This window comes from Ruditapes philippinarum, unplaced genomic scaffold (assembly GCF_026571515.1).
Source record: "Ruditapes philippinarum isolate M1 unplaced genomic scaffold, ASM2657151v2 ctg325_1_1_1_1, whole genome shotgun sequence".
Lineage (NCBI taxonomy): Eukaryota > Metazoa > Mollusca > Bivalvia > Venerida > Veneridae > Ruditapes > Ruditapes philippinarum.
Window position 1 is genome coordinate 196817 of NW_026866329.1, and position 27291 is coordinate 224107.

The 27291-nt window shown below is 32.5% G+C and overlaps 1 protein-coding gene across 1 annotated transcript in view; it reads left to right on the forward strand.

Moving 5' to 3' along the window:
- The window catches only part of LOC132732164 (HMG box-containing protein 1-like), a 38542-nt gene extending 13180 nt beyond the window's left edge, over positions 1–25362 (forward strand). The window contains exons 4-13 of the mRNA XM_060718532.1: positions 489–663; positions 6220–6360; positions 7910–8043; positions 9219–9330; positions 11297–11448; positions 12697–12835; positions 15831–15885; positions 16770–16938; positions 20103–20250; positions 22727–25362. Of these exons, the coding sequence (XP_060574515.1) occupies positions 489–663; positions 6220–6360; positions 7910–8043; positions 9219–9330; positions 11297–11448; positions 12697–12835; positions 15831–15885; positions 16770–16938; positions 20103–20248 (1223 nt within the window). The 3' untranslated portion in view covers positions 20249–20250; positions 22727–25362. The remainder of the gene's footprint in view (positions 1–488; positions 664–6219; positions 6361–7909; positions 8044–9218; positions 9331–11296; positions 11449–12696; positions 12836–15830; positions 15886–16769; positions 16939–20102; positions 20251–22726) is intronic.
- The last annotated feature ends 1929 nt before the right edge of the window (positions 25363–27291 follow it).

The following is a 27291-nucleotide window of genomic DNA, read 5'->3' on the forward strand; positions in this document are numbered from 1 at the left end:
AAGGAATTTTCGCTGCGACCAAATTTTACAGAATTATGGCCCTTTGTTGATTTTTTCACTATATACTATGTAGAAATTTTGTGAATGCAACTCCTCTTAAACCAAATGGCAGATTTTGCTTAAACTTCCAGGGATGAACAACCTTAATGTGTAGATGGTTTTAAAGTAAGGAATTTTTGCTGCGACCAAATTTAACAGAATTATGGCCCTTTGTTGATTTTTAGTTTTCAACTTGTGGCACATGTAGTCCAAAAAATATTTGACCTAGAGTCATAAGATTGACAGAACAGTGGCGTGTGGGGGCATCCGTGTCCTATGGACACATTTCTAGTTATATCCAAAGTGATAATATAATTGTGAATAGATGGTAGTGTCTAGTCAATGACTGTCATTTATAGTTAATAGTTAATGGACTGTTCCAAATTCAAACCTGGCAAAATCAATAACACAAATTCAGTTGACTTAAGGCTTTACATTATACATTTCAGATAGCGATTCTCAGCATGGTGAAACTATAGGCTCTCCATCGAACCTCAGGACATACAGTATTCCCCACAGTTCTTCTGAGGGTATAGATAAACTAACAGAACTAGCCATAATAGCAACAGGTCCACAGAGTCCATTACTAGACAAATGGAAACCACCGTGGGATACCAAACCTAGGTATTGCCTTGATATTTCTTTTTTAGGATTTTCTTTCAAAAGTTGCGCATGATTTTTGGCAGTACAGAGATGAAAATAGTTCCAGTGTTAACATGTTGTTGAAAGGTTATTTTATTGTATAATCTGGAATGAGGCACAACCTTTTATAAATATGATAAAGTAAGTGCCTGAGACTTCTTTTATGATATACTGGTGTCCAAATTGTCTGTCAGTCCCTTATCATGAAAATGAAATTATCCTTTTTGTTAATTCCCACATTATCCAGGCTCTTATTTTACTATCAAGTACTGAGAATAGTGAAGTATGCTGTCCTACTGACAGCTCTTGTTATATGATATTTAACGTATGTTTGCCAGTAGGCTTAATTCTTGTGATGTTTAAATGTTGTAATGAAGAAAAACTTAATTAATGGAGAAGAATATTAGCTATTAGACAGGGCTGCAGATAACATGCATATTTGCATAATATTACCTGATTAAAATGTCAAATGCAATAGAAATAATAATTAAGGTTAAGAAAAAGTAAATAAATTCTTATTTATGCAAACTACTTTTGAACTGCACCCAATTCTATAAACGTTGGTAAACTTTAACCATTAGGATTAATTCAAGGTTAAGTTAACTTCTTGGATTAAACTTTGGTTAACCGATTGTATAAAAGTTTTGTTAAATTTAACCAGCGTAAATTTCTGGTTAAATTAACCCACGTATAGGAGGTGGGTTAAATTTTAACCAAATGTTAACCAGAAATAAAATGGCTGCCGTTTGTACGTTTCGTCTCAACTTTTGTTCATTTTTGCTTCGAAATAGACTATTATCGGTTGTGTATGATGGCAACGATATTTCTTTATGTTGCGTTGTGACGGGAAACGGAAACAAACTTTTCCAGAGCCGGAAATAAACAGTTTTAAAAATCAGCTGTCAGTGTCGATAATTCGGATAAGGCATGATACAAAATGTCATTTTAAACCGATTGAATGAAGATCATGCTTAGGTTAATACTGAGAATAAACTTGAAGGACAATTATAGATAAAATTACGAAGTCATTCTGGACCAGTACGCAGCGGGAGATCCCTGGAAAGACAAACATGAGGCTGTATACTTTGTGATTGATCAGTGAATTTTATTTCGATCAACACATATGTGTGCGTTTTCGTGTAATTGTCAATAACCACATGACTTATTAAAGATTTACAGACTGAAAGGATATATCACCTTAGAGAATTCTCTTGCTGAACTTATCATGATGAAGAAGGTATGATAATGCATTTAACTTTTTGTGCCACTGTCAGTTAAACAGTTTGCATGACTTTTTGTGTTTTTGTTGTGTTTTGTGTATAAAACCATTATCTGATATGAAAATTGGCAAAACAAAGGAACGAAGTCATATAAAAGAATGTATTTTGTTCATTCCATATTTCATGCACTGTTCTGCTTTTTAACAATTATTTTTCCTAAACCAAAAAGTCAAGATTGCTCAGGCCTTGATATCTTGTTGTCATGTCACTAGCAAAAACAAGCCAAATCATGGCAGGTTGTTTCGCAGTATGTGGCACCATGACACATTGTCGCTTGGCTCAAATTGAAAAATTAGCTTATTGAGGCTTAAATCTGCTTTGTTGCTGGCGACAACGACTCAATTAAGCCATGTGATAACACAGTAAGAAGTCATTCCCTCGTTATAAGCCAAGAGACATGGGGATAACATGCCACAGTCTGGCATGTTTTGTAGCGCCCAGGAAAAAAGGCGATTAACAACAACGCAACATGCAAAAGTGTAACATATCGGCCACCACACTAGAAAGAGGTCAAAATATGCAAAAAGTCCTTAAGCTGCGGTCTCACTTACTCCCGGCAGAGCCCAGGACCATGATCCCGGTAAGTTACCGGGATAATCCGGGGTGAAATTATTGTTGTGGTCACACTTACAGAGCAGAGCTAAGGATAAAGCCGGCAAAGCTATTCTTCCCGGATCATCCCGAACCACCCCAGTGATATTAAATATTTTATTCTATCCGGGGTCGAATGTTCCCGGATCATCCAGGATGTTCCCGGCAGAGTTACGGTTGTACCCAAGTTGTCTACCGGGGCTCTGCCGGGATGTTAGTGAGACTGTAGCTTTACTGCATTAGTCATACAGTAGAAATATAGTGAAATATGGTGATGATACTGAAAAATCAATCATCAGTTGTTCAAAACTGTCATAAAAAATATTACTAAAAACTTGAATTTTACTTTTCTTTAAATCCTAGGACAATGTACATTTTGCTAAGCTTGTGTCCTTAAAATATTTTGGCTCATTTTGTGTAAAATTAGTCAAAAAGATTTTTAATGTGTATTAAATAGTTTCCAGATACATTGATAATCATTTTAGCTCTATCAAGCAGATTCCAAAATGAAAATACTGTAAGACATATAATCATGCTTATTTTTCACAATCTTTAAAAAAAATCCTAATCAAACTGAAATTTGGAATATCAAATGCAATAAAGTTAGTTATTGATTAAGTTCATTCCGATTTTGTTAAAGATATATGTGTCACAGTGTGTTGTTGTTTTTTTTGGTAGAGTACAATAATTTTTTTTCAATAATTTAGGAAGATTTCCCTGTTGAAAAACTTGCTTTTTCCTAATTTTATCAGCAAAATTTCCAAAATGATGACTTAGGCAATTTGTCTTCTCATCAAAGGTTGATAAAGGGCTTGTTTATTTCTAGTAGCATGGAAAAGAAACAATGTCATCTTCTGATGAAAATCAAACTGTTTTTATTTAGTTTTTAAAGAAAGTTATACAGGCTTCATGATCATGAAGTCATATATTTAATTATAAAGTTATTTTATCAACCTTTTAACTTTCAACTTTTAAAATGTCCAAAAATAGCCTCAATGTTTTCCCAATAAAGGTCTTTTCTCAAATTAACTAAATTTAGTCTCATATATTTTATAACAACACTGACACATTCTTCAGAATTAAACTGAACAACAGGATATTTGTTCTCACTAATAAAGTATTGAAAATATTTTGGATAGGAAGCTGCTTTAGGTCTGCTTTAATGTGACACAATATAGTACTGAATGGGAAAAAGGCAATTCTTAACATTAATATTTATATTCTATATGTACTCAAACAGAAATACATTTTGATTTTACAATTACATGTACTTTTGTCCATTTCTTGTATTATTATTATATTGAATTAAACTGCTTTGTCTCTAAAATACTTCTTCTTTACACAATGTAAACTATGAAAGTAAATATATTTATGATTGAACTCAGATGAATGAAAGCATTATTAAAGCATATTTAGCATTATACCTTGGAAATGGCCATGTGGAGATATTCAATATCTCATCCCCATTGTTACTCTTGATATTTCTTAGATGGGGAGGGAGGGGGTTAATAAATAAGCAATAAATAGAGGGAGGGAGAGAGAGATTTAGACCATTATTCCATTGTTCAATGATGATGTATTTTATTTATTAAATAATTTATTCAGACTTTCAATGTATATGAAAATATTTTACAAAATTATAATATCTTAACAATATATAGAACTCTAGAAAACATATTTGGACACTTTTTCATTTTTAACCAGTTATAGACTATGCACTTATTAAACTATATTATATAACTTATTGTTTATGGTAACAGTCATACACTATTCATTACATTATGTATATATATTGAGACCCTGGTTTACCTACTTCAATGACATATAGCCTATTCCTAAAGGTACTGGACTAGTATAATGTTGGCCAGTGACAGGTTCCAATCATTCATTAAGTGTTAAGTATTTTTATTTACAAGATCCATGTATAAGTAATAAATATATAAGATCTAAGAATTCCTAAACAACATCAATAAAAATAATTCAAAATTGAAGTAGAGGTAAATTAAAAATCACTTTTGATTGTTCATAAATTAATTAATTATGGTATATTCAAGATGACATTTTTTTTTATAATTATTTTTCATTTAGTTTCTCCTCTGTTTAGTAAATTTACTGCTGGGAACCAAGTCAATTTTGCATTTGAGTGTTGTGACTAGTGAGAATTAAAGTTAAAACATGTTGAATGTTTAAAATAAAGGATGTCAGCCATACAGTCACAAGAAAGCAAAATGATTTTGTTTTCATTTATGTGTTTTTCATATATTTTGTTTGTTTGTTTTGTTGTTGTTTTGTTTTTTATTTTTTTTATTTTTTTTTTTTGGGGGGGGGGGGTAATTAGCAATAAGTAGACTTTTATTTTATTATTTATTTTGCTATAATATGGTAAACTTTCAGTATTTTAAAAGCTCTTCTATCATGAAACATAGCTTTGGCAAATGCAACAAGATTTTCCCAAGTGATTGATATGGTATTTAGTAACTGAAACAGAAGTTTCATATATTATATAGTGAAACTACAGAGAGTAGTTTGGGGCAAAATCATTCAAAAATTGCATCTGCTGTTACACAAAATAATTTGGGTTCGAACGTTTTAGGTACGAATCTGATAGAAAATATATGCGTCAATACTTCTGCATTGAGTGGTTCTTGTATGAAATTAGTTACATTCTAACCATTTTCTGTCCCAGTTGACGGATGATTTTGATTTATAACATTATATCAGCGAATATTTGCTCATTTGCAGTACTTTTTAATTTGTAAACAAAGCCCATAGCAACCATGCAAGTTATTCGTACCTAAACACCAGTTCCGAGGTCATAAACAAGTTCATCCTACGTAAAAGTTATATTCTGTACATTTGTTTAATGATAATATGTAATTAGTGTGGTGACAATTAACATCTTAATTGAAAATTTGAACCGATTTTAACTCTACTATCAAAATTTTCGATTGTAATAAAGATGGGAGCGTAAACCATGTGTCAATTTTGACATATTCCGCGAAAACAACATGACCGGATATAGAATTTATTGCATGTCGGGATTAGTATTGGTTAGTTTAACCAGCGGTTAACTTTAACCATTTTGGTTAGTTAACCTTTTGGTTATCCCGGTTTATACAAGAGACTAACCAAATTGGTTAGTTAACCAAAGTTGGTTAAATTTAACCCAGGGTTAGCGTTTAACCCAGGGTTAATTTAACCAACGTTTATACAATTGGGTGCAGGTGCGTAATGACGTAAATTATACTGAACGCTGTACATCAGGCAGATCATACTGTTTCAGTCAGCTTAGAAATCTCTTAGGCCAATAAACCATAAAGCATAGTAGTAAGTAGCTTTTTTATTACCATACAACACCTACAACAGTCTACAATAAAGGTCAGAAATTTGGGTAAAATACATGAACTTGGGCTTTATAACCCAAATTTGTTAGAGAGGGTAGGGTAAAAAATACAGAAATAACTCTAAGAAAATAGAAAAAAAAACAATATTTCACAAAACAAGAGGTAATTACCCAATATACACAAAATGTTATCTGTAGCCCTGATTAGAAAAGATGATTAAACACTGGCAATTTAAAATTGTGTATATTTAAATTTTTTGTTTATAAGTTTATTAAGATTTTAGATACATTTTAAAAGAGCATGTGATTTTATTTTTGTTTCAGTGGACATGTGAAAAGGTCGCTAGAGAAGATGTTAGGAAATTGTGAAAGTTTTCATACATGTATCTCACCTGAAATACAGGGCAGCTCAAAAATAACTGATCTCAAACCATTAGATAATCAGCATACTTCATTCAATGACAGGTAGCTTTTACTATTCATGCATGACTTTGATATTGTTACAAGCTTAGTTTTCTTAAATTCATTTTCAATACTAAATTCTGCTCCACAGGCTTCAAACAACCATATGGTCTTTCCTTCTTGCTAACATCAGTAAACATGGGGTGTCCATTTTTGAGTGGTTAAGGTTGTTGACACAGACCACCTTAGCACTGTGGATTTAAATCCCGCCTATGTGTTAGAATTCTTTTATGTTAGGAAGCTATTAAGCTAGGTCACAAAATGTAATTGGTGATTCTACTCCGGTGCACCTTGTGTCTTCCTCAACTATTTAAGGTTGTTTTACTGTAATGCTTTCCTGACAAAAAATTACTAGGATAGGCCAATATTGTAATAAATTGGTCATATCCGCAATTTTATAATTCACAATTTTGTGTATTCAATTATTTTTTTACTGATTATAACCTGAATCTAGTATATAGTGATAAAGGATGAGTGATCGGAAATAATCTCATGCCCAAGAATTTGAAAAAATAACATTCAGGCAATAACCGATTTGCTACAAAATTGGCTGATACTATATTTTTTTTTGGCAGGATTAAAGCTGGAAAGTTGCCATATAACCATTACTGTGTCATTGTGACTTTAATCAAAACAAAAAATATCAGTTTCGAAAAATGTGTTTATTTTTCAGTATCTGAATGTACTCTTTAGGGTTTTAAGCATTAGTGTTCATAATTTGTTCCTTTTAGAATGATAACATCAATATTTCAGATGTGCTCTTTACAGTCTGATGAAAGCACCCAATCATTTGCATATTTATAATTGTGTTAAAACCCAAGTGACCATTTAGAATACTGATAAAATCACTCTGAGGAGCTGATTTTGGATTATTGGAGTGAAACACCCAAGTTTGTGCATAAGTAAAACTAACAGAGAATTCAGTGGCCAAGTGGTTATGATTGCCATCTTCAAATCACTTGCCCCTCACTGTTATAGGTTCGAATCTTGTCAGAGACTTTGGATTCTTTCATGTGTGGAAGCTATCCAGTTAGCTTATGGAAGGTTGGTGGTTCTATTAAGGTACCACCTCGTGCCTGAAATAATGTACCAGGTATTAAGGGACTTCTGACATGAAGTCTTCTTCCATGAGCAAAGCTGAAGAGTCACCGGTGATATGACTTTTACAGTGACTTAAAGTATAATAAGAAGAAAGAGAAACTGATATTGCAAATAATCTCTACTGAATATCAGCTTGTTTAGTTAACATAGACTCTTAAACACATTTGAATCTTCTTGTGGGAAACTACAATGCTCACACATTAGATGTTTGTCATGTGGCATTGTAAAGCAGAACTCTATTTAAGTTATATGTATGAATCAAGCCCCTGAGATGAAAACTTGTTTTGCCCTCAGTATGAACTTATATAGGATTATAAAAAAAAAACACATTTAAAACGTCCTAGCCTTTTTCTTGTTTTCTTTTAAATGTTTTTAATTAAGACAGTACACCTCCGCAGATCAAATTGAGAATTTTCTATATATATATGAAACTGTTGTGATATATTTTCAGGGACTTAGATGGTAGTGATCCACATGTATCTTCAAGTTCCCCACTGTTGTTCTCGCCAAATGAAACAAATAAATATGAAACATACACATGGTCTCATACCTGGCCTACAACTGTTTGGCAGTGCTTTATAAAAGGTTTGATATTTTACTGTGAATTAACTTATATTCGTGGACATGAAATTTCATGGTTTTATTAAAACGGGGATTTTCGTGGGTTCTTAATTTCATGGATTTTTTTTTCTTTATGAACGCAAAGTTATCTTACACTTAATTGGTGTGCACCTGCCACGTTTTAACCAGGGAGTTTAAAAAGTTTACACCCTGAATCGGTCTTACCTTATTTGACGTAAATTACATGCAGCGTCACATCTACCGTGTAAATTTACATGCATATATTACGAGTAAATGGCACGAGAATGTGTGGATCTAGAAAAACAAGGTCAGTGGAATCTTTGATGTTTACGGAATAGCAGTCGCACAAATACAGATTAAAATTCATGTAAACTGGATGATTTACAAACTTGTTAAAGTGCAACAAAAGAATGAACTATTCATCTGTTGTAGTGATTTTTTTTTTTATTATTGTTTTGTGTACTTTACTTACAACTTTAATATCAAAGACATTTCTTAAAGTCAATTAGATTGGCAGTTATTTTGTGCAAACTGACAATTTTTTATCTGTGCTAATAAATACACTGGATTCCCGCAGTTACTTGATTATCTCAAGTATTCTGGCTGACACAATCAAGTAGCTGATAATGATCAATGTACTACCCTGTGATGTTTATATATGATCGAGATTTGTGACAGCAAATTGAAGACATATAATCAACTTCTCTTTCAAGTTTCTTTAATATTGCAAGCCTGAACTATTTATAGGTATAATCTGTCACTAACCTGATTATCTGTATACATTCATAACTGTTAACATAATAATCGGCTGAAAAAAGCCAACACATGTTTGTAATACATAGCTAAGGATAGAGACATGGTAAAAAGTATTTGTTGGGATGAAATTTTGTCAGATCTTAAATTCGTGAATTGACTTACCCACGAAAACCACAAAATTTGTGCCCCATGAATAAAAATGATTTTGCAGTAACTGATAAACATTTGTCCAACAGTGCTTTATTTAAGGTTTGATATATTAACTGATGTATATTTTCTAAAGTGCTTTATTAAAGGTTTAATAGATTAAATGCTTTATAATTGTCTAGCTGTGCTTTTTATGGTATTATGCATATTTGATTGAGACATGTTTACATATCTTTGTTTATTGCTGCTATTATTCTACTATTCTATGCTTACAGGAACAAAGGTCAAGTTTTTGTCACAAGAAGACAGTAGATGGCAGTTGGCAGAACTAATAGCACAGAAAGAGGAACTTAATGAGCAAGCATCTTTAAGAAGGACCTCATTAAAGTAAATATATAGTTATACAACTTATAGATAATAGATAATAAAGTAAATCCACTTTCTATTGCATAATAAGCAATGCTGTTTAAAAAGTTATCAGCTTTTCTGAAGGTTAAATATCTTATTTTTAGATAAATCATTTCATATTAATGTCAGATCAAAAGAATTACGGTGGAAAATGAAATTTGCCTACAATAAAATACATAAACAATCAGAAAACCCCTCAATACTTCTTTTGGTCCGCTCTCTATATTTAAATTAGTAAAGTGGACGATTCTTTTCCCAATCTTCAATTTTTAGAAACAACAGAGCAACAGATAAGGTGCGTATTTACGTATTTATGCAATTAATTTTATAAAATACGCAATTGATTTTTTAAGAATGCATATCAAAACTCATTTAAAAAGATAAAAATTAATACGCAATTGTCTTGAAAACCAGAGCGTATTGTCATTTTCATCACCGCAAAATTAATTTGTAGTACGCTCGTAGTTTTGGACAAATTATATTGATATGCATGCTATCCAAATATTCCCAAATCAATGCTAATTAATCAACGGTCTTGGACAGTCCTTGGTCTCCAAAGACCGACTAAGCTATATCAATAAAGCATCAATAAAGCGTTGATTGTCTACTCAGGTCGACGTTCTTTACAGACTGGCAGAGACCGTTGATTTTCCAGGGACCGTCAATAAGTAGGTCCCATCTGTATCAATATACGCTTTGAAAGCTATATGGCATAGTACAAAAGGGAAAATGATTTGAAACAAAACAGTCATAAATAATCAAAAATCAGTCAGAAAACGAACTTGTTAAAAATTTATGAAATATAACCTGAGCATTTTATATAAAAATAAAGCAATTGTGAAAAGTTCTAGTAAATTGTTAATCATATTATCTTTTTAAAACACCATAAATTCATATATTCATAATTGAATACCCAATTGATCTTGAAATCATAGGGTATCGAGTTTTGGAATAGCCAATTAAATGGAGCCAATACCCAATTCCAAAGGAAATGATGCAGTAATACCCAATTCACTTTAAAAGCTTATCTGTTGCTCTGAACAAATGACACTGACATGTTGAATATTCAAACTATGGTGGCTTTGGTATGGAAATAATGCTAACAGGGCATATTTTTGCAGAAATAGGGAAAGGAAGATGCCATAAAACTTTGGGAAAATTACATGATATTTTTTGCAATGGCAGGAGGAAATTGAATTCAAGGAGAAAAATGCATGATTTTCAAAAAAATCCTTGGTGGGGAGGAGGCCTGTAAATGCGATTTTCAAAATAAATTAGATTATGTAACCACCATAATTAGGAAATAAGTGACCTGGAAGACCCTAGGTCAAAGGTCAAGGTCTCGGCAGGGATTGAACCAAGTATATATGAAATATATTCTTAATTGCAGTTGTCCATTAACATATGCATTAATGATGGGATTTCATCATTGATTAGTACACATGATGGTGTGTTGGGTTCAAAAACCAATGTTACTATATCAAAGGTATAGGTCACAGCAGAGGGTTAGACTTAGCGTTTTTCTAATATGTTCTTAACTGCAGTTAAAACCTGCAATTTTATTTTAGAAACCCATTCTATAATTCAAAAAATTGTTATTTCATGTTCATATATGGTCCAAATTTAGTAATGATTGATGGCATTGCCTTAAAATTCAGAACTTATAAACACCATGGAATACTTTTAACAGATGCTGCTAATATTTAATAATTTCAAACCTATTTTGCTGGGACATCAGTGTCCTATGGACACATTTCTAGTGGCATTTCCATTTTAGTTAAGAATTATATCAGTCAATTGCATAAAAAAATCCCTATTCTTCTAATATTTATTGATTTATATATACTTTTCTATTCAAAGTGTTTTCTGACAAGCAGTAACTAGCTGTTAAAACTCCCAGCTAGCATAAGTCTCTTAGTTGTAGATGATGCAATCTTTATTACAGTTATGCTCCAAATGGACTTCAGGTAGTTAAATTGAAAGATGATGACATTGATGAACCAGAGATGAGCATTTATTTTACACCAGCTGTACCAGGTCAGCAGGATATTACAGTGATATGTCAGAGAGATCATCCCTTCTTTGTTAAAGATAAAGGTAATTTTAGAATAAGCCAAGTATTCATGTAATATTTGTCCAGACCATTCTTGAAAGGTCATTAGAGATGATGAAAATGTCCAGATGGTGCCCAGAACATAATATGTTTTACATTTATGGATTGGTTTTAGTATAAGTTGATGCAAATGTGGACAATTTGCAAGTGGCGGCTTGACAGTATGGTTAGCACGTCAGACTAGTATTCTAAGGATTACTGACTGCATAGGTTTAAACCCTGTCAGAGCAAGCTGTTGTTTCCTTCAACAAGAAAATTTCCATTCTTTACTTACTAGCAGCGGATTCAAGAGTGTTTCAAGAGCTTATAGCTTCCAACACAATCAAATGAAATAAATTTGTACATGTATAAACTAAATGTTGACCAACAGGTAACATAGACCCACAACAGGCATAAACCATGTCATACTTGAGGACACAAGAAATTATTTGACACAAGCTCAACTTTTACATGAGTTAAGGGACTTTACTGTAACATGGCTTAAATGTTCATCATTATGAGACATTGTTATGTACAAAATTCAGGTCTCTCTGACCAAGGTCAAAGGTAAGATGAAGAATATGAAAATTTGTGTTTGGGCAACTTTGTATTCTTGAACTGAGGGATTATATCGCAAATGTTGACAGTTTCCAATCATGAGACTGCAAATTGTCAGGATAGTTCAGGTCAATACAGTTAGACCTTGTTCACTCCAACTTGGATTGCTAGAGAACCTGTCTTGCTTTGAATTAGTGATTTTAACACATTGTAATTATGATAAAGGCAGTTAAAGTTAATTGATTGAAAATGAGTGGTGTAATAATCTAACTATTACTATATTGTTATCTGACGGTCTTTAATTATGAAACAAAATTTTAATGAGTGTAATTAAAAATAAAAAGAAATGATTTAAAAGATGTAACTTGCATAAAACCAGACCTGTTGCATTTCTTAATTTCTATCTTATGTTATCTTATGTAAAACCAGGATAATCTTCAAGCTTGTGTCCTCTGTAAAGTAGGATGTTTTCATACATGATAATACATAAACCACAATTAGCTCAATTTGTTGATCTGTTGAACAAATTTTCACAGGCCTCTAATTTGGTCATGGTCAAATGTTTTTTTGACAGATATCTTCTTGAACTTGTAAAGGATATAAAAATTCATAATTTCCAATCATTATCTCGGCTACAAATGCGGGGGCATTCGTGGTGTTACACATTTTTAGTTTGTTTTCATTTTGCATTTTAGGATGGTGCTCGTCTAATCCTTTTGAGACTGTAATGCATTATGGGATACCTTGCTGTGATTTATCTGTTGGAGATGTATGTTTACCTCCATCTCACCCTGAAGCAGCTTCATCAGAAGAAATCTTTAAAAGTTTCGAAGAGTAAGTTTGTTTTGTTACCCCTCTTTGATGAAATTGAAAAATGGTATTGAATTTATGTTGTTTTTTTTGGGTCAGTTTTTGGGATTAAATTTAAAATAAAAATTGGCTGAAAAATTAAAAGAAAAAAAATCCCCCGAGAGTGTTTCACTATGGTTTTTTTCTTGGCATTATTTAAAAGGGCTCCACTAGGTCAAAAAACCCGAAAAGCATAACACTTTTGAAATTCTTCTAAATCTACTGGAAGCTTTACAATGAGAAAAATTTGAAGGTAATTAAGAAATTCTCGGATAAAATTGAAATAGCATCTTTTTTGGGCCATGTTGCACAACATATGTTATTCTAGAAAAACGGTAGGAAATGATCTGAAATGTGCCAAGTTATGATCAAACATTCATATTGTAATATTTGTTTTGATTCCATTAATTTTTATTGCAGATGAATTAGTGAATCGCATCAATACTACTCAGGGTTAGTTTAATGAATAGGCTGAATTTTTTATTAGACTCACCTGTCCAAAGTGACAGGTGAGCTTTTGTGATCGCTTTTCGTCCGGCGTCCGTCGTCCGTAAACTGTTTTACTTTTAAATGACATCTCCTCATAAACCACTAGGCCAATTTCATCCAAAACTTCACAGGAATGTTCCTTTGGTGGTCACCTTTAAAAAATTGTTCAAAGAATTTAATTCCATGCAGAACTCTGGTTGCCATGGCAACCGAAAGAAAAAACTTAAAAATATCTTCTTTTAAAAAACCCAAAGACGTAGAGCTTAGATATTTGGCATGAAACATCTTCTAGTCAGTGTCTATAAAGTTTGTTCAATAAAAGCCCTGGGGTCAAAAATTGGGCTTCGCCCCAGGGGTTCATTGATTTTCCATATATGCATATAGTAAAACCTTAAATAATCTTCTTTTAAAGAACCCAAGGAGCTAGAGCTAAGATATTTAGCATGAAACATTCTCTAATGGGTGTCTACCAAGTTTGTTCAAATAAAAGCCCTGGGGTCAAAATTGGCCCCGCCCCAGGGTCATTGATTTTCCCTATATGCATAAAGTAAAACCTTAAAAAATCTTTCTTTTTAAAAAACCCAAAGAGGTAGAGCTTAGATATTTGGCATGAAACATCTTCTAGTCAGTGTCTACCAAAATTTGTTCAAATAAAAGCCCTCGGGTCAAAATTGGCCCCGCCCAGGGGGTCATTGATTTTCCCTATATGCATATAGTAAAACCTTAAAAATCTTCTTTTAAAGAACCCAAAGAGCTAAGAGCTAAGATATTTAGCATGAAACATCCTCTAATGGGTGTCTAACAAGTTTTGTTCAAATAAAAGCCCTGGGGCAAAATTGGTCCGCCCCAGGGGGTCATTGTTTTTCCATATATGCCATATAGTAAAACCTTTAAAAAATCTTCTTTTAAAAAGAACCCAAGGAGCTAGAGCTAAGATATGTGGCAATGAAACATCGTCTAATGGGTGTCTACCAAGTTTGTTTCAAATAAAAGCCCTGGGGTCAAAATTGGCCCCGCCCCAGGGGTCATTGATTTTCCCTATATGCATATAGTAAAACCTTAAAAAAATCTTCTTTTAAAACCCAAAGAGGTAGAGCTTAGATATTTGGCATGAAACATCTTCTAGTTAGTGTCTACCAATTTGTTTCAAATAAAAGCCCTGGGGTCAAAATTGGCCCCGCCCCAGGGGGTCATTGATTTTACCTATATGCATATAGTAAAACCTTAAAAATCTTCTTTTAAAGAACCCAAAGAGCTAGAGCTAAGATATTTAGCATGAAACATCCTCTAATGGGTTTCTACCAAGTTTGTTCAAAATAAAAGCCCTGGGGTCAAAATTTGCCCCGCCCCAGGGGGTCCATTGATTTACCCTATATGCATATAGTAAAAAACTTGAAAAATCTTTTTTAAAAACCCAAAGAGCTAGAGCTTAGCTATTAAGCATGAAACCTCTTCTAGTGGGTGTCTAACAAGTTTGTTCAAATAAAAGCCCTGGGGTCAAAATTGGCCCCGCCCCACGGGGTCATTGTTTTACCTTTTATGTATATAGTTCAAACATAAAAAATCTTCTTTTTAAAAAATCTTAAGAGCTAGAGCTAAGATATTTAGCATGAAACATCTTCTAATGGGTGTCTACCATTTTTGTTAAATTAAGGGCTCTGGGTGTTAAAAAATTGGCCCCGCCCCGGGATCATTGATTTTCCTTTTATGTATATAGTAAAAACTTAAAAAATGTTCTGTTAAAAAGCCCAAAGAGCTGGGGACAAAATTGGCCCGCACAGAGAGGGGGGGGGGGGGGTCATTGTTTTTCACTATATGTGTATAGTAAAAACTTAAAAAATTTTCTTAGAGCTAGAGCTTAGATATTTATCATGAAACATTTTCAAATGGGGATCTACCAAGTTTGTTCAAATAAAAGCCCCTGGGGAGCCCCGCCCCAGGGGCCTATATACAGGTGAGCGATTTCAGGGCCATCATGGCCCTCTTGTTCTACATGTAATTACATGAGGCTGCAACCTAGAAAGGTCTTTGTAACATTTAAAAAAGTTGAAATTATCAATTTGATATTTTTCACTGTTTTGAATGTAAACCTGTTACATTGTTTCAGTGAAATACCAGCGTGCATAGTACTGGAAACCAACTTAATGATGTGACGTTGTAAATGAAGTCACATTGTGTCAGTACATGGTGCGGTTTTCATTTAGCATTAGGTTAAAATGTCTTTTTAAATGTTTCTTTGCATATGATAAAAATGTGTTTAGTTTAGTATAAGATCGAAATATATTTTACCTTGTGAGCACTAAAAGTTCACATTTCACTTGTGGCTGCGCCACTCGTGAAATATACCTGTTGGTGCTCAATCGATGAAATATATTCTGATCTTATACCTAACTAAACAAATATCCTCTACTTGATTAACACAGATCAGATTTTTTATGTGTGTTGTAAGGAAATGTTGCTATATTACAAGTGATGTTGCTGTTGTTTTCAGATTTGAATTTACGCCTGCAGATACATCAGCAGTGTTTGCTCTAAGCAGTATGAAGGTAATATCTTGTCATTGCCTTGACCCTTAACTATGTGAAATCAAAACTGATTTGCCTTGGCCACCAGTATAGAGCCAGGACAGCCCTGCAAATCTTTATCTGTATAGTCTGACCCTTCTCTAAACTGTAATCTGACCAACCTTAACTTAAAATCCTCAAATTTGATAATGGACAACTCCAAATGTAGGAAGTGTATGAGTACATGCAGGGTTTTTCTTCATGAAGGTTTTCTGTATCCTTGACCCAGATTTTGATCCGACAATTTCAACTAGAGTACATTCCTAGGACCACCAAAACTTATGAACCATTTTATATTTTCCATTCCTCGAATATCAATTCACAAATTCAGATGAATAAAATTTGATCATCTGTATTATTTAGTTGCTATTTCAATTCAAGATACTCAGTTTACAAGTTCTATAAGTTATCTCTATGATCCTTTAAATAGAAACCTAGCTCTGAAAAGTATGAACAAGTTCTGACATGTATGAACAATTTATGACATGTTTTATTGGAAAAGTATGAACAATTTCTGACATGTATGAACAATTTATGACATGTTTTATTGGAAAAGTATGAACAATTTCTGACATGTATGAACAATTTATGAAAGGTTTTATTGGAAAAGTATGAAATTCATGACATATTTTATTGATTTCAGTTGCTGAAATTACTTTAAAATATGAACCTCTTACAAACTACAATGAACTAGAAAAATCTCAAACTTGAAATCCTTGACCCATTGTCAGAAGTTCATAGGGAAAACCCTGTCCATAATTATAAGGAAGTCAGATGTTTAAATGTTGTGTTCTTTAAAGTAAATATGAATAGAGTACTTTATGTGTCAAGCATTTATGTACATCATAATAATATGTATATTACAGCAACAGAAAAAAGATGCAGATATAAGCCCCCCAGCAGGTTCAAGTCTACTAAGTACAAGTAATGTCAAGGATCATACCTTGGTTAAAGCTAAAAGACCAATGAATGCTTTCTTGTTGTTTGCAAAAGAATTTCGTATGGACTACACCCATAAGTACCCTAAAAGAGATACAGGTTAAGTTTTCTGTACATATGATGGGCAGGATAGACGACATTAAATGCTAATTATTATATTAGTAAGTGATAGATAATTAGATGATAAGATGTTTGTAACATATTGCTCTTGTTCTCCCAGTTTATGTTATCTTATTTTATTGTTGAGTGAAAAATACCAGATGGTCTTGAAAGTTGTGACTTTTATACTTGAACAGGTGTGTCTCTGATACACTAACAAGTGTGACTTTGATTCACAGTAGAACTTCGATAAGTTGAAGTTGAAGGGACATGTGTAAAAACTCCGACACATCGGGACTTCGACTCATGCAGCAGTCCCAATTTAATGACAAAATTTCAAGCCTTTGACATGTTTGAGTAAGTTACAAAAGGCTTAACAAAAGAAATAGTGATAACTAAACCAGTCCATAGTAAATATATCCTGTGTGATTATCACATCGGTCACAGAAATTCTCAAACATAACTTATTTGTACTGTTTTTTTTTGCCAGACTTCTAAAATATTAATTTTCATACCACTCGATAAGAAAAATCCTATATGTCTAGAAAAAACTTGAATATCTTCTATTTACTTGTTCATCTCAAAGTCTAGTCTTAACCACTCTTCAGTTTTTAAGAAATTAGATTTAAGAAAATTTCAAAATCAGGGGGTTTAACTTGGGAAAAAGAATTTTTTTTAAATCATATGCATGATAGCTCTTACAATCTTAGTGCTATAACATGTGACATTACCTTTTGAAGCTCAAGCAAGATTTTCCAATTTATAAACCAGAGGATCAAAATTGTTTCCACATGTCAGAAATGGTTTAAAAACTTTCAAAATGCTGACACAATACATAGCATTAACACAAAGATTCAATCTTCAATTAATACAAACTTTACATAAGAATTTAAAGTTGTTACAGGAAGATGTTATATGTTTATAGTAGATCTTTATATTTACAATGAAATATGAACAATAATAGAGGTAAATTATATACGTTATTAATACATACTACTTTCAGCATGACTGACACTGATAGTCTGATATTATACTAGGTATAAATATATTTGTGTTGTGTTGTGTTTTACCAAAATATCTAATACTAGTAGGTATGATTAGGTTGATGTGGTGTTGTATTTCACTATGATATTGTATTACACTGATATATTACAAGGAATGGCTTTGTTGATGTGGTGTTGTATTTTACTATGATACTGTATTACACTGAAGTAATACAAGGAATGGCTTTGTTGATGTGGTGTTGTATTTTACTATGATACTGTATTACACTGAAGTAATACAAGGAATGGCTTTGTTGATGTGGTGTTGTATTTTACCAAAATATTTAATACTAGGTATGATTAGGTTGATGTGGTGTTGTATTTCATTATGATACTGTATTACACTGATGTAATACAAGGAATGGCTTTGTTGATGTGGTGTTGTATGTAATACAAGGAATGGCTTTGTTGATGTGGTGTTGTATTATACTATGATATTGTATTACACTGATGTAATACAAGGAATGGCTTTGTTGATGTGGTGTTGTATTATACTATGATATTGTATTACACGGATGTAATACAAGGAATGGTTTTGTTGATGTGGTGTGGTATTACACTATGATATTGTATTACACTGATTAAATACAGGAATATCTAGCTCGAGGGTAACTGTTTACAGCAGTAACCAGACTCTGCCGAGGTTTTTTGCTTAACAGTTGCCGAAGAGCTAGATATTTCATTCCTGTCAGTTAAGACAGGATTTTCTAGCATTGGTTAAACAGTAGATAATCCTGTCTGATATGCAAGAATGGTATGATATTACTTAAGGTGTATGACAATGTTGGTATGATGTTGTTTTCCACTGGTATTACACAAGGTATGATGTGTTGTTACACTGATATTATACTAGGTATAACAGTGTTGGTGTGATGTTGTGTTACACTGATATGCTAGGTATAATTAGGTTGATGTCGTGTTGTATTTCAATATAATATATTGTATAACACTGATATAATACTGTGTATGATTACATTATTGTATGATATTACAGTAAGTGTATGACTGTTTTGATATAATGTTGTATTACACTGGTATTACACTAGACATGATTGTGTTGACATGATGTTGTATTACACTGGTATTACACTAGATATGATTGTGTTGACATGATGGTGTATTACACTGGCATTACACTAGATATGATTGTGTTGACATGATGTTGTATTACACTGGTATTACACTAGATATGATTGTGTTGACATGATGTTGTATTACACTGGTATTACACTAGATATGACTGTGTTGATATAATATTGTATTACACTGGCATTACACTAGATATGATTGTGTTGAAATGATGTTGTATTACACTGGTATTACACTAGATATGATAGTGTTGACATGATGTTGTATTTCACTGGTATTACACTAGATATGATTGTGTTGACATGATGTTGTACTGCACTGTGTTGTACTTCACTGTGACTTGGGGCGTCCATGGCTGAGTGGTTAAGGTTGTTGACTTCAAACCAATTGCCCCTCACCGGTGTGGGTTCGAATCCCAACATGGATTTTGGATTCTTTCATGTGAGGAAGCTATCCAGCTAGCTTACAGAACATTGGTGGTTCTACTCAGGTGCCCGTTCGTGCCTGAAATAATGCACGAAAGGGCACCTGAGGACATCCTCCACCAGTAAAGCTGGAATGTCGCCAAATGACCTATACTGTGTTGGTGTGACGTAAACCCCAATAAAATCAAATCAACTGCACTGTGTTTTGTTACATGTCTTTCCTGCACTTTTATAGTGGCATTATTTATTCTAAATTCTTATTTTCTTTATCTATCTCAACTTAACAAAAAAGTTCTTATAAAACACATATTGTTGGCAGCATTACAAAATAAAAAAGCAGAGTGTGGTTGCTGCACCTTTCTTATTTGTCATTATTTATGTCCTCAGCCAATTTTATGATAATCAAATGGTACACTTGCCTTATGGCAATTATTACAATTTGTTTACTGTAGGCTTGCATATGAGAGGTGGAGAGTGGAATTTTATTTCATTGAAAACTTAAAATCATTTATAAAAAGTAATCCTTCAGAATTCAAAAAAAAATTTCTATCAGTATTTGTAATACTTTAATATGCTAATTTAAATATCAAGTTGTATATTTCATACAGGGCAATAAGTGTGATGCTTGGAGAAGAGTGGCAGGCACTTTCTGTAGAGAAAAAACGTGTGTATGAGGAGAAAGCAAGATGGTTGGCAGAAAAACAGAAAAAAATATATCCTGACTGTTGGAAGAGGAAAAAACAAACATAAAGGTATAACACTTGTTGCAGGTATCTCGGATCCAGGTTGAATTTCAATGTCTATCAAGACTGCATATTCCAGTTACTCCCCCTGTACAAACAAACTTTTTATATTAATACTAGGATAACTCTCTGTCTAACATCTCCAGTTATAGCTTACACAATTATTTTTAGCTCGACTATTCGAAGAATATGAGAGCTATGGTGGTCGCCCTGGCGTCAGCGTCCGCGTCGGCGTCTGCGTTGGTTAAAGTTTTTTGTAAAGTCAAATATCTCAATTATTACTTGAGATATTCAATTGAAACTTACAATACTTATTTATAGTAACAAGGTACATCAGATTGACAAGTTGGATAACTCTACCTACAATATTGACAGAATTATGCACCTTTTTAACTAAGAAATTTTGGTTAAAGTTTTTTGTAAAGTCAAATATCTCAATTATTGCTTGAGATATTCAGTTGAAACTTACAATACTTATTTATAGTAACAAGGTACATCAGATTGACAAGTTCAATAACTCTGCCTACAATATTGACAGAATTATGCCCCTTTTTAACTTAGAAATTTTGGTTAAAGTTTTTTGTAAAGTCAAATATCTCAATTATTGCTTGAGATATTCAGTTGAAACTTACAATACTTATTTATAGTAACAAGGTACATCAGATTGACAAGTTGGATAACTCTGCCTACAATATTGACAGAATTATGCCCCCTTGGAACTTAGAAATTTTGGTTAAAGTTTTTTTGTAAAGTCATATATCTCAATTATTGCTTGAGATATTCAATTGAAATTTAAAATACTTTTTTATAGTAACAATGTACATCAGTTTGCAAAATGCAAAATTGCATAACTCTGCCTGCAATATTTGCAGAATTATTTGCCCCTTTGAAACTTAGAAATTTTGGTTATAGGTTAAAGGTCTTAAAAGATATTTATTTGAAACTTTACACATACACTTAGGATCATAATTGGAGGGTCATAATTGTATGTCACTGACCAAGTTCCATAACTCTATCTTGCATTAAGGCTGATTCATATCCCCTTTTCTACTTAGTCTCTTGGTTAATGTTTACATGCAAGTTTTACATATCTCAATAACTATTAAAGATATTTATTTAAAACTTCACATATGCATTAAGGGTCATAATTGTAGGTCACTGACAAAGATCCATAATTCTATCTTGCATTTAGGCTGATTTTACTCCCCTTTTTCAACTTAGAAATTCATGGTAAAGTTTTACTTGTAAGCTGTTATCTCAATAACTACTGAAGGGTTTGTGCCTTTTTCGGGACAATTTTATGCGTTCATAATAATAAAGCAGTGATTTACTTGATAAAACATCTTAATAACAAGCCTTTGTACCTTTTCTGTCAAATTTATGTATTCATAGGTAATTAGTATTGTTCTACTCAATAAAACACCCTTGTGACATTACCTTCCAGATAGTCAAGCCAATACTGTATAATTAGACTTTCTCTAAGGCCTATAACATGAATTTATAAAAAAAATTAGCCCTTTTGTGAACTTAAAAAATTTAACATTATCAAGGCTCTTTTACTATCAAGCACTTAGAATAGTCGAGCGTGCTGTCCTACCGACAGCTCTTGTTGATATTGAGTTAACTTGGTTTAAAGGAACTCCGCTGAAGTACAAAAGCCTATAACACAAAATTTAAATTTCTTACGAAGATCAGATAGGGCAAATTAAACAGAAAGATATGCAAAGGATTATTAAGAAATGCACGCTGAAACTAATTGAAAATTGTATTTTTTTGCTATTTTAACCAGAGTGGTACGCTTTTCAATATTGCGTGATTTTTCACAATCAGAATAGTCATTTTTGTAAAACGGAGAGAGGGAATGATCTGAAATTTTGCACACAAGTTATTTGTCTCGACCTACATCAAATGGAAAATGAATTTCAAAAACTTATTTCCAGTCCCATCATGTCAAAAAAAACCTCAGTAGACTCCCTTTAACAACTAGGTAACATTGTCACTGAGGCTATACAAGTGAGAGGCTCAAAATACATGGGCTGTGTAATATTAACAAATTGTGTAGTGCGCTTTATGATTTTGAATTGTTTTTTGCTACATATCAACTTTTAAAATTAAATTTAAAACAACAAAAAGTAAAACCCTGTATTTCCTCTATATATTAGTTGGGGCGTCCGTGGCAGAGTGGCAAAGGTTGTTGACTTCAAACCACTTGCCCCTTACTGCTGTGGGTTTGATTCCCGACAGGGACTTTGGATTCCTTCATGTTGAGAAGCTATCCAGGTAGCGTACGGAATGTCAGTGGTTCTACTCAGGTGCCCGTTAGTGCCTTAAATGATTCACAGAAGGGCACCTGAGGTCTTCCTCCACCAGTAAAGCTGGAACGTTGCCACATGACCTATACTGTAAAACCCAATCTAACAAACAAACAAGTATATATATTAGTTAATCGTTGATAAAAGTTTTACTCCTTTCTTTATTATTGCAGGATGTGTGTAGAGGTAGAGTTGTAAAGTGCTATTCATAACCAGGCTGTCTTCTATAACTAAACGGTATACATACGTACACCATGAATGATTAACTTATTGCTGTCAATGTTTGTTGTTTTATATTATATGATCTCATTTTAAAAATATTTATTATAAAATGTATCCTTTTTTATCACTTGTTTATTTTATTGCAGTTTTTATTTTAGTGTTTACATTGTTCCATTGTTTATTTCTACAGAGAGTAGATATATTTTAAGTGAGAGAAAATTGTTTTGACATTATGTTTTGTGTATAAGAATTGTGTATAAAAACAGAGACATAGATAACAGAGATTGGCAGCTCCTATAAACTATATTGAAATATCCATCATGCCTATCAAAAAGTGAAAAATTAGGTATTTTGTAGCAAATAAAACTTAATGGATGTACATTTGATCCTTTAATATTATATACCATTTGAAAAGTAAATCTTTTATCTATTGCTGCATGTTAAAATATTGGTAACTTTCCATGCCTTTCACTTAGAAAAACATAGCAGAACATACCCACTGAGCCAGTTTTGTCGTCAAATGAATAGTTTTGTAACAAAAATTAATTGGTAGTTCTCTTTCAAAATTGATGTATCATTTATTTAAATGGAAATTGTAAATATTTTTACCTGCAGCCATAGACAAATGCATAAGCTTTCAGAAAATGTATTATTTTCCTGATTTTGATATCTGGTTAATAAGTTTTACTTGCTACAAGTTTTAAGTTTAGCAGGAACGCGTGATATTTTAACTGGTTAGGAAGTTGCCTATCTCTGTTATCTATGTCTCTGATAAAAATGTCCACCTTTATTACTGTAGCAAGCAGCTCCGTTTTTATGCCCCAGTCACAATAAGGGTGGCATATAGTGTAACCCCTGTGTCCTTGTGTGTGAAAATCTTGTCCAGTCCATACCTCTATCATGCATAAAGGGATTTTGATAACATTTTGTGTAGCATCATATGATTGTGTCATGTGCAAGACCTAGACCCTTAGCGGCTAGGTCAAGGTGGAACTGAAAGGTCAAAGGTCAGTATTTAGAAAATATTGTCTGACCCATTATTCTGTTTTGCATCAAGGGATTTTGAAATAACTTTGCACAAGTGTGAATCATAATAAAACAGTGTGCTATGTGCAAGACTTAGATCCTTAGGTGCTAGGTCAAGGTCACAGAGGTCAAAGGTTAGCAGTTAGAAAATCTTGTCTGGCCAAATACCATGTCATGCATTTTGTGATTTTGGAACAATTTGGCTCAAATGTTGAGCTTGATGAGACAGTGTGTCATGCACAAGTCCTAAACCCCTAGCTCAAAGGTCCAAAGGTCAGCAATTAGAAAATCTTGCCTGGTCCATAACTCTGCCATGAATCAAGCTACTAATTATTTATTTAAACACTTGGTAGAACATTATACACTACATGTGTGCAGCATTTTCTTTGATATCATTTTTGTGTTATTAAATCATTGGAACAAACACTGACATAATGAGCTATTTGTTGTGTTGACCCTCACCCTGCTGAACCCAAAAATGAAAAACCTTTTCTATCCATGCAGCCTGGCCAATCTCTATTCTATTAGTAGTTAAATGTTTGTATTTTGATAATGAAATCCCTTTAAATTTGAATGGACTGTTCCAAATTTATAAAAGGGCAAATCCATTACACAAATTCGGCAAGTGTTAACTTAGAACATCAAGTTATGTCATCATTTTTTCTACCTGTAGTTACATTTTTGCATTCATTTCAAGTAGACAGTTGTAATTTTCATCTTTTAATATTGAGGGATGATATAATAGAGGACAGAATGATAAGGTTGATGTAACTTTTTTTACAAAATGTAGAAAAATGTGAAGGAAAAAGGTTGTCAGGACAGTAAAGGTTCTTAAAGAATGACACATGTAATTTATAAAAAAGTTCTTTTTTTAACTGTCAAACTGTTGTTTTATTGTCAGAGAGCTATCTTGTAGGACCTGTCATCCATTCCACAATTACTTGAAGTGAAATCTTCACTAACACCAGTTGGCCAAGTTTTAATGAAACATTTTTTAAGGTTTTTTTTGCATAAAGATTTAGATAAGCTGTTCAAATAGTAAGAACCCAGGTACGCACATAATGGATTATAATAATTAAACTACAAACTTGTTTCTGTTATCCCAATACAACAGCTACTGCCTTATATCAAAATATAATCAATTGTGCATTATCAAGTCATTGGCCACCTTGATAAAGGTTATTTAGAATTTCTGGCCAGGGTTCAAATTGAATGTCAGACTGAGATTTGTTTAACTTGGCAGTACAGACAGTAGTGCAGCTGCATGAAAGACTTGTGGTCAAAACTGGCCCCGCCCCAGCTACCACATGATTTTACATTAAAACTTTCGTAGAAAAATGTCTCGTCAGAAATCACAAGGTAAAACTATTAATTTTATTGGTTAAATACAGAAGTGCTGTGTCACTCTTTTGAACAATGTTTCAAAAACAGGTATTTCCTGTTTGCCTCTTTTCTCAATAGATATTTTAGATAAATATTTTTGTATTTTGCATGTAGATTTCTAGGACCTTGTCATTTTTTTCATTTTTAAAAAAAAAACAATATGAATGTTTTCGTTTAGCTCCCCTTTAAAGGAGGCATATAAATGCTTTTTTTCCAAGTATAAATTATAAAGATTTACAGTGGAATTCTTATGGGTGTAATAGGCAGATTATGACCATTTTGTAATTAAACATACTGTAGTCAGTAAATAAATATATTTTTGTCATTATTAAACCATTTCTGAGATCTTTGAGTTTGGTATTACTTTCATTTTAGAAGTATCTGTTAAAGGAACTCCACTGAGGTCCAATAGCCTAAAGTAATAAATTTTAAAGTTATTTTTTAAATCAACTGGTACACTTAAATTTGAAACCAAGCAATAGATGATATATAATTATACAATGTTATTTAATTGACTATCAATTTTTATGCGATTTTTGGCCAATATGAATGAAAATCGTTGCAACGGTTTAAATTTTTTTGGGCCGATTTGTACAAAAAAATTGATTACTTCTGGGAAATGGAGTGAGCGAATTATCTGAAATTTTGTACACAAGTTATTGTATCTAGTTATTCAAAATGTTGAAAAAATATTTTTGGTTCCTTCTCGTCAAAAAAATTTCAGTGGAGTCCCTTTAATTTAAACATTCAAAGCATAATAACTTTTGTTAAGTTAGTAGTTTATTTATATGGTATTGTAGGATAGTTGGTTTTGTCATAAAGCAATCATAAAGGCAGCAAGTTTACAATTGTTTTTCACTATGACTGGCAGCATTTCCACATTTGTGTTCAATATGCGATATTTACTTTTATTATATGCAACTGTTACTATGTGGAGCATGTTATATTAACATTATTTTAATTGAAGTTTATGTTTCTGTGTTCATTATTTTTGTGCATATGCTACTGCATATGTGTACATGTATATAAAATTATGTTTATTTTTAGGCATGTTTATTAGGTATGTAATATACATACATACCATGCCTAACATATTACTGTTACTTATGGTTTTGAAATTTTTAATTTATCTACTGTGCGTTCAGGTTTTAACATGCATTGAAGACATGAATCATACTAAGATTTTTTATTGCTTAATAGATAACATTGTTTACCATTTATAAAAGTGCCATTCTGAATGACTGATTATCATTGACCTTATAGGTCTGTAAAAAAACTTGTAGACTGCAAAAAGACAGAAAGACTTCTTTGTTTTATCACTGCGCGATATTATTTCAAAAGAGAAAATCATATATTCTGTTATAGCTAGTGTAATACAATAAAACGAACATGGACTTATGATTCTGTCAATATGTAGATTTTTTGGACCTGATAAAAGTTATATTGATATCAGACTATTGTCCTTGGTCTCTATAACTTTCTTCTGGTCAAAAAATGCTATATATGTAGACCTTTACATAAGTCTTAAATTGTATACTGTATATGAATAATATCATTCTGTGAAAATTGGAAGTTTGAAAAAAAAAATCTAATTCATAGTTGATAATTGAATGAATTTTTCTTATCAGAATAACTAGCCAATATTATAATCAGTGATTAGATATATTTAAGTCTATCATATTTCATTTATACGTGTTCCTCAGATTAGTTGATGATGTCACAAGTATGCAAAAAGTCTTGTTGACCATAGACTCCAAAAAGATGTATTCACCCATACATTTTAAAAGCATTTACAATGCTCCATGACTATGGGAACAAGAAGATTCTAATATTAACTGGCTTCTTGGCTACAATTGTTCTTCCATATGACTGTTTATAAGTTATAAATAAATAGGTAATAAATTTGCCAGCAATACTATGATATTATCGTCAAAAAGGCAAATCAGGGGAATAATGTATCAGTTTTGCTTAAATCATGTTGACACTGGCATGTTGATGTTACTGACAGTGTATATTCAAATATGACATCATGATCTTAGGTCAATCATGCATGAAGTAATTACAAGATACATTTATTACAGTATAATGTTTGTGTAGGTTGGTTAAC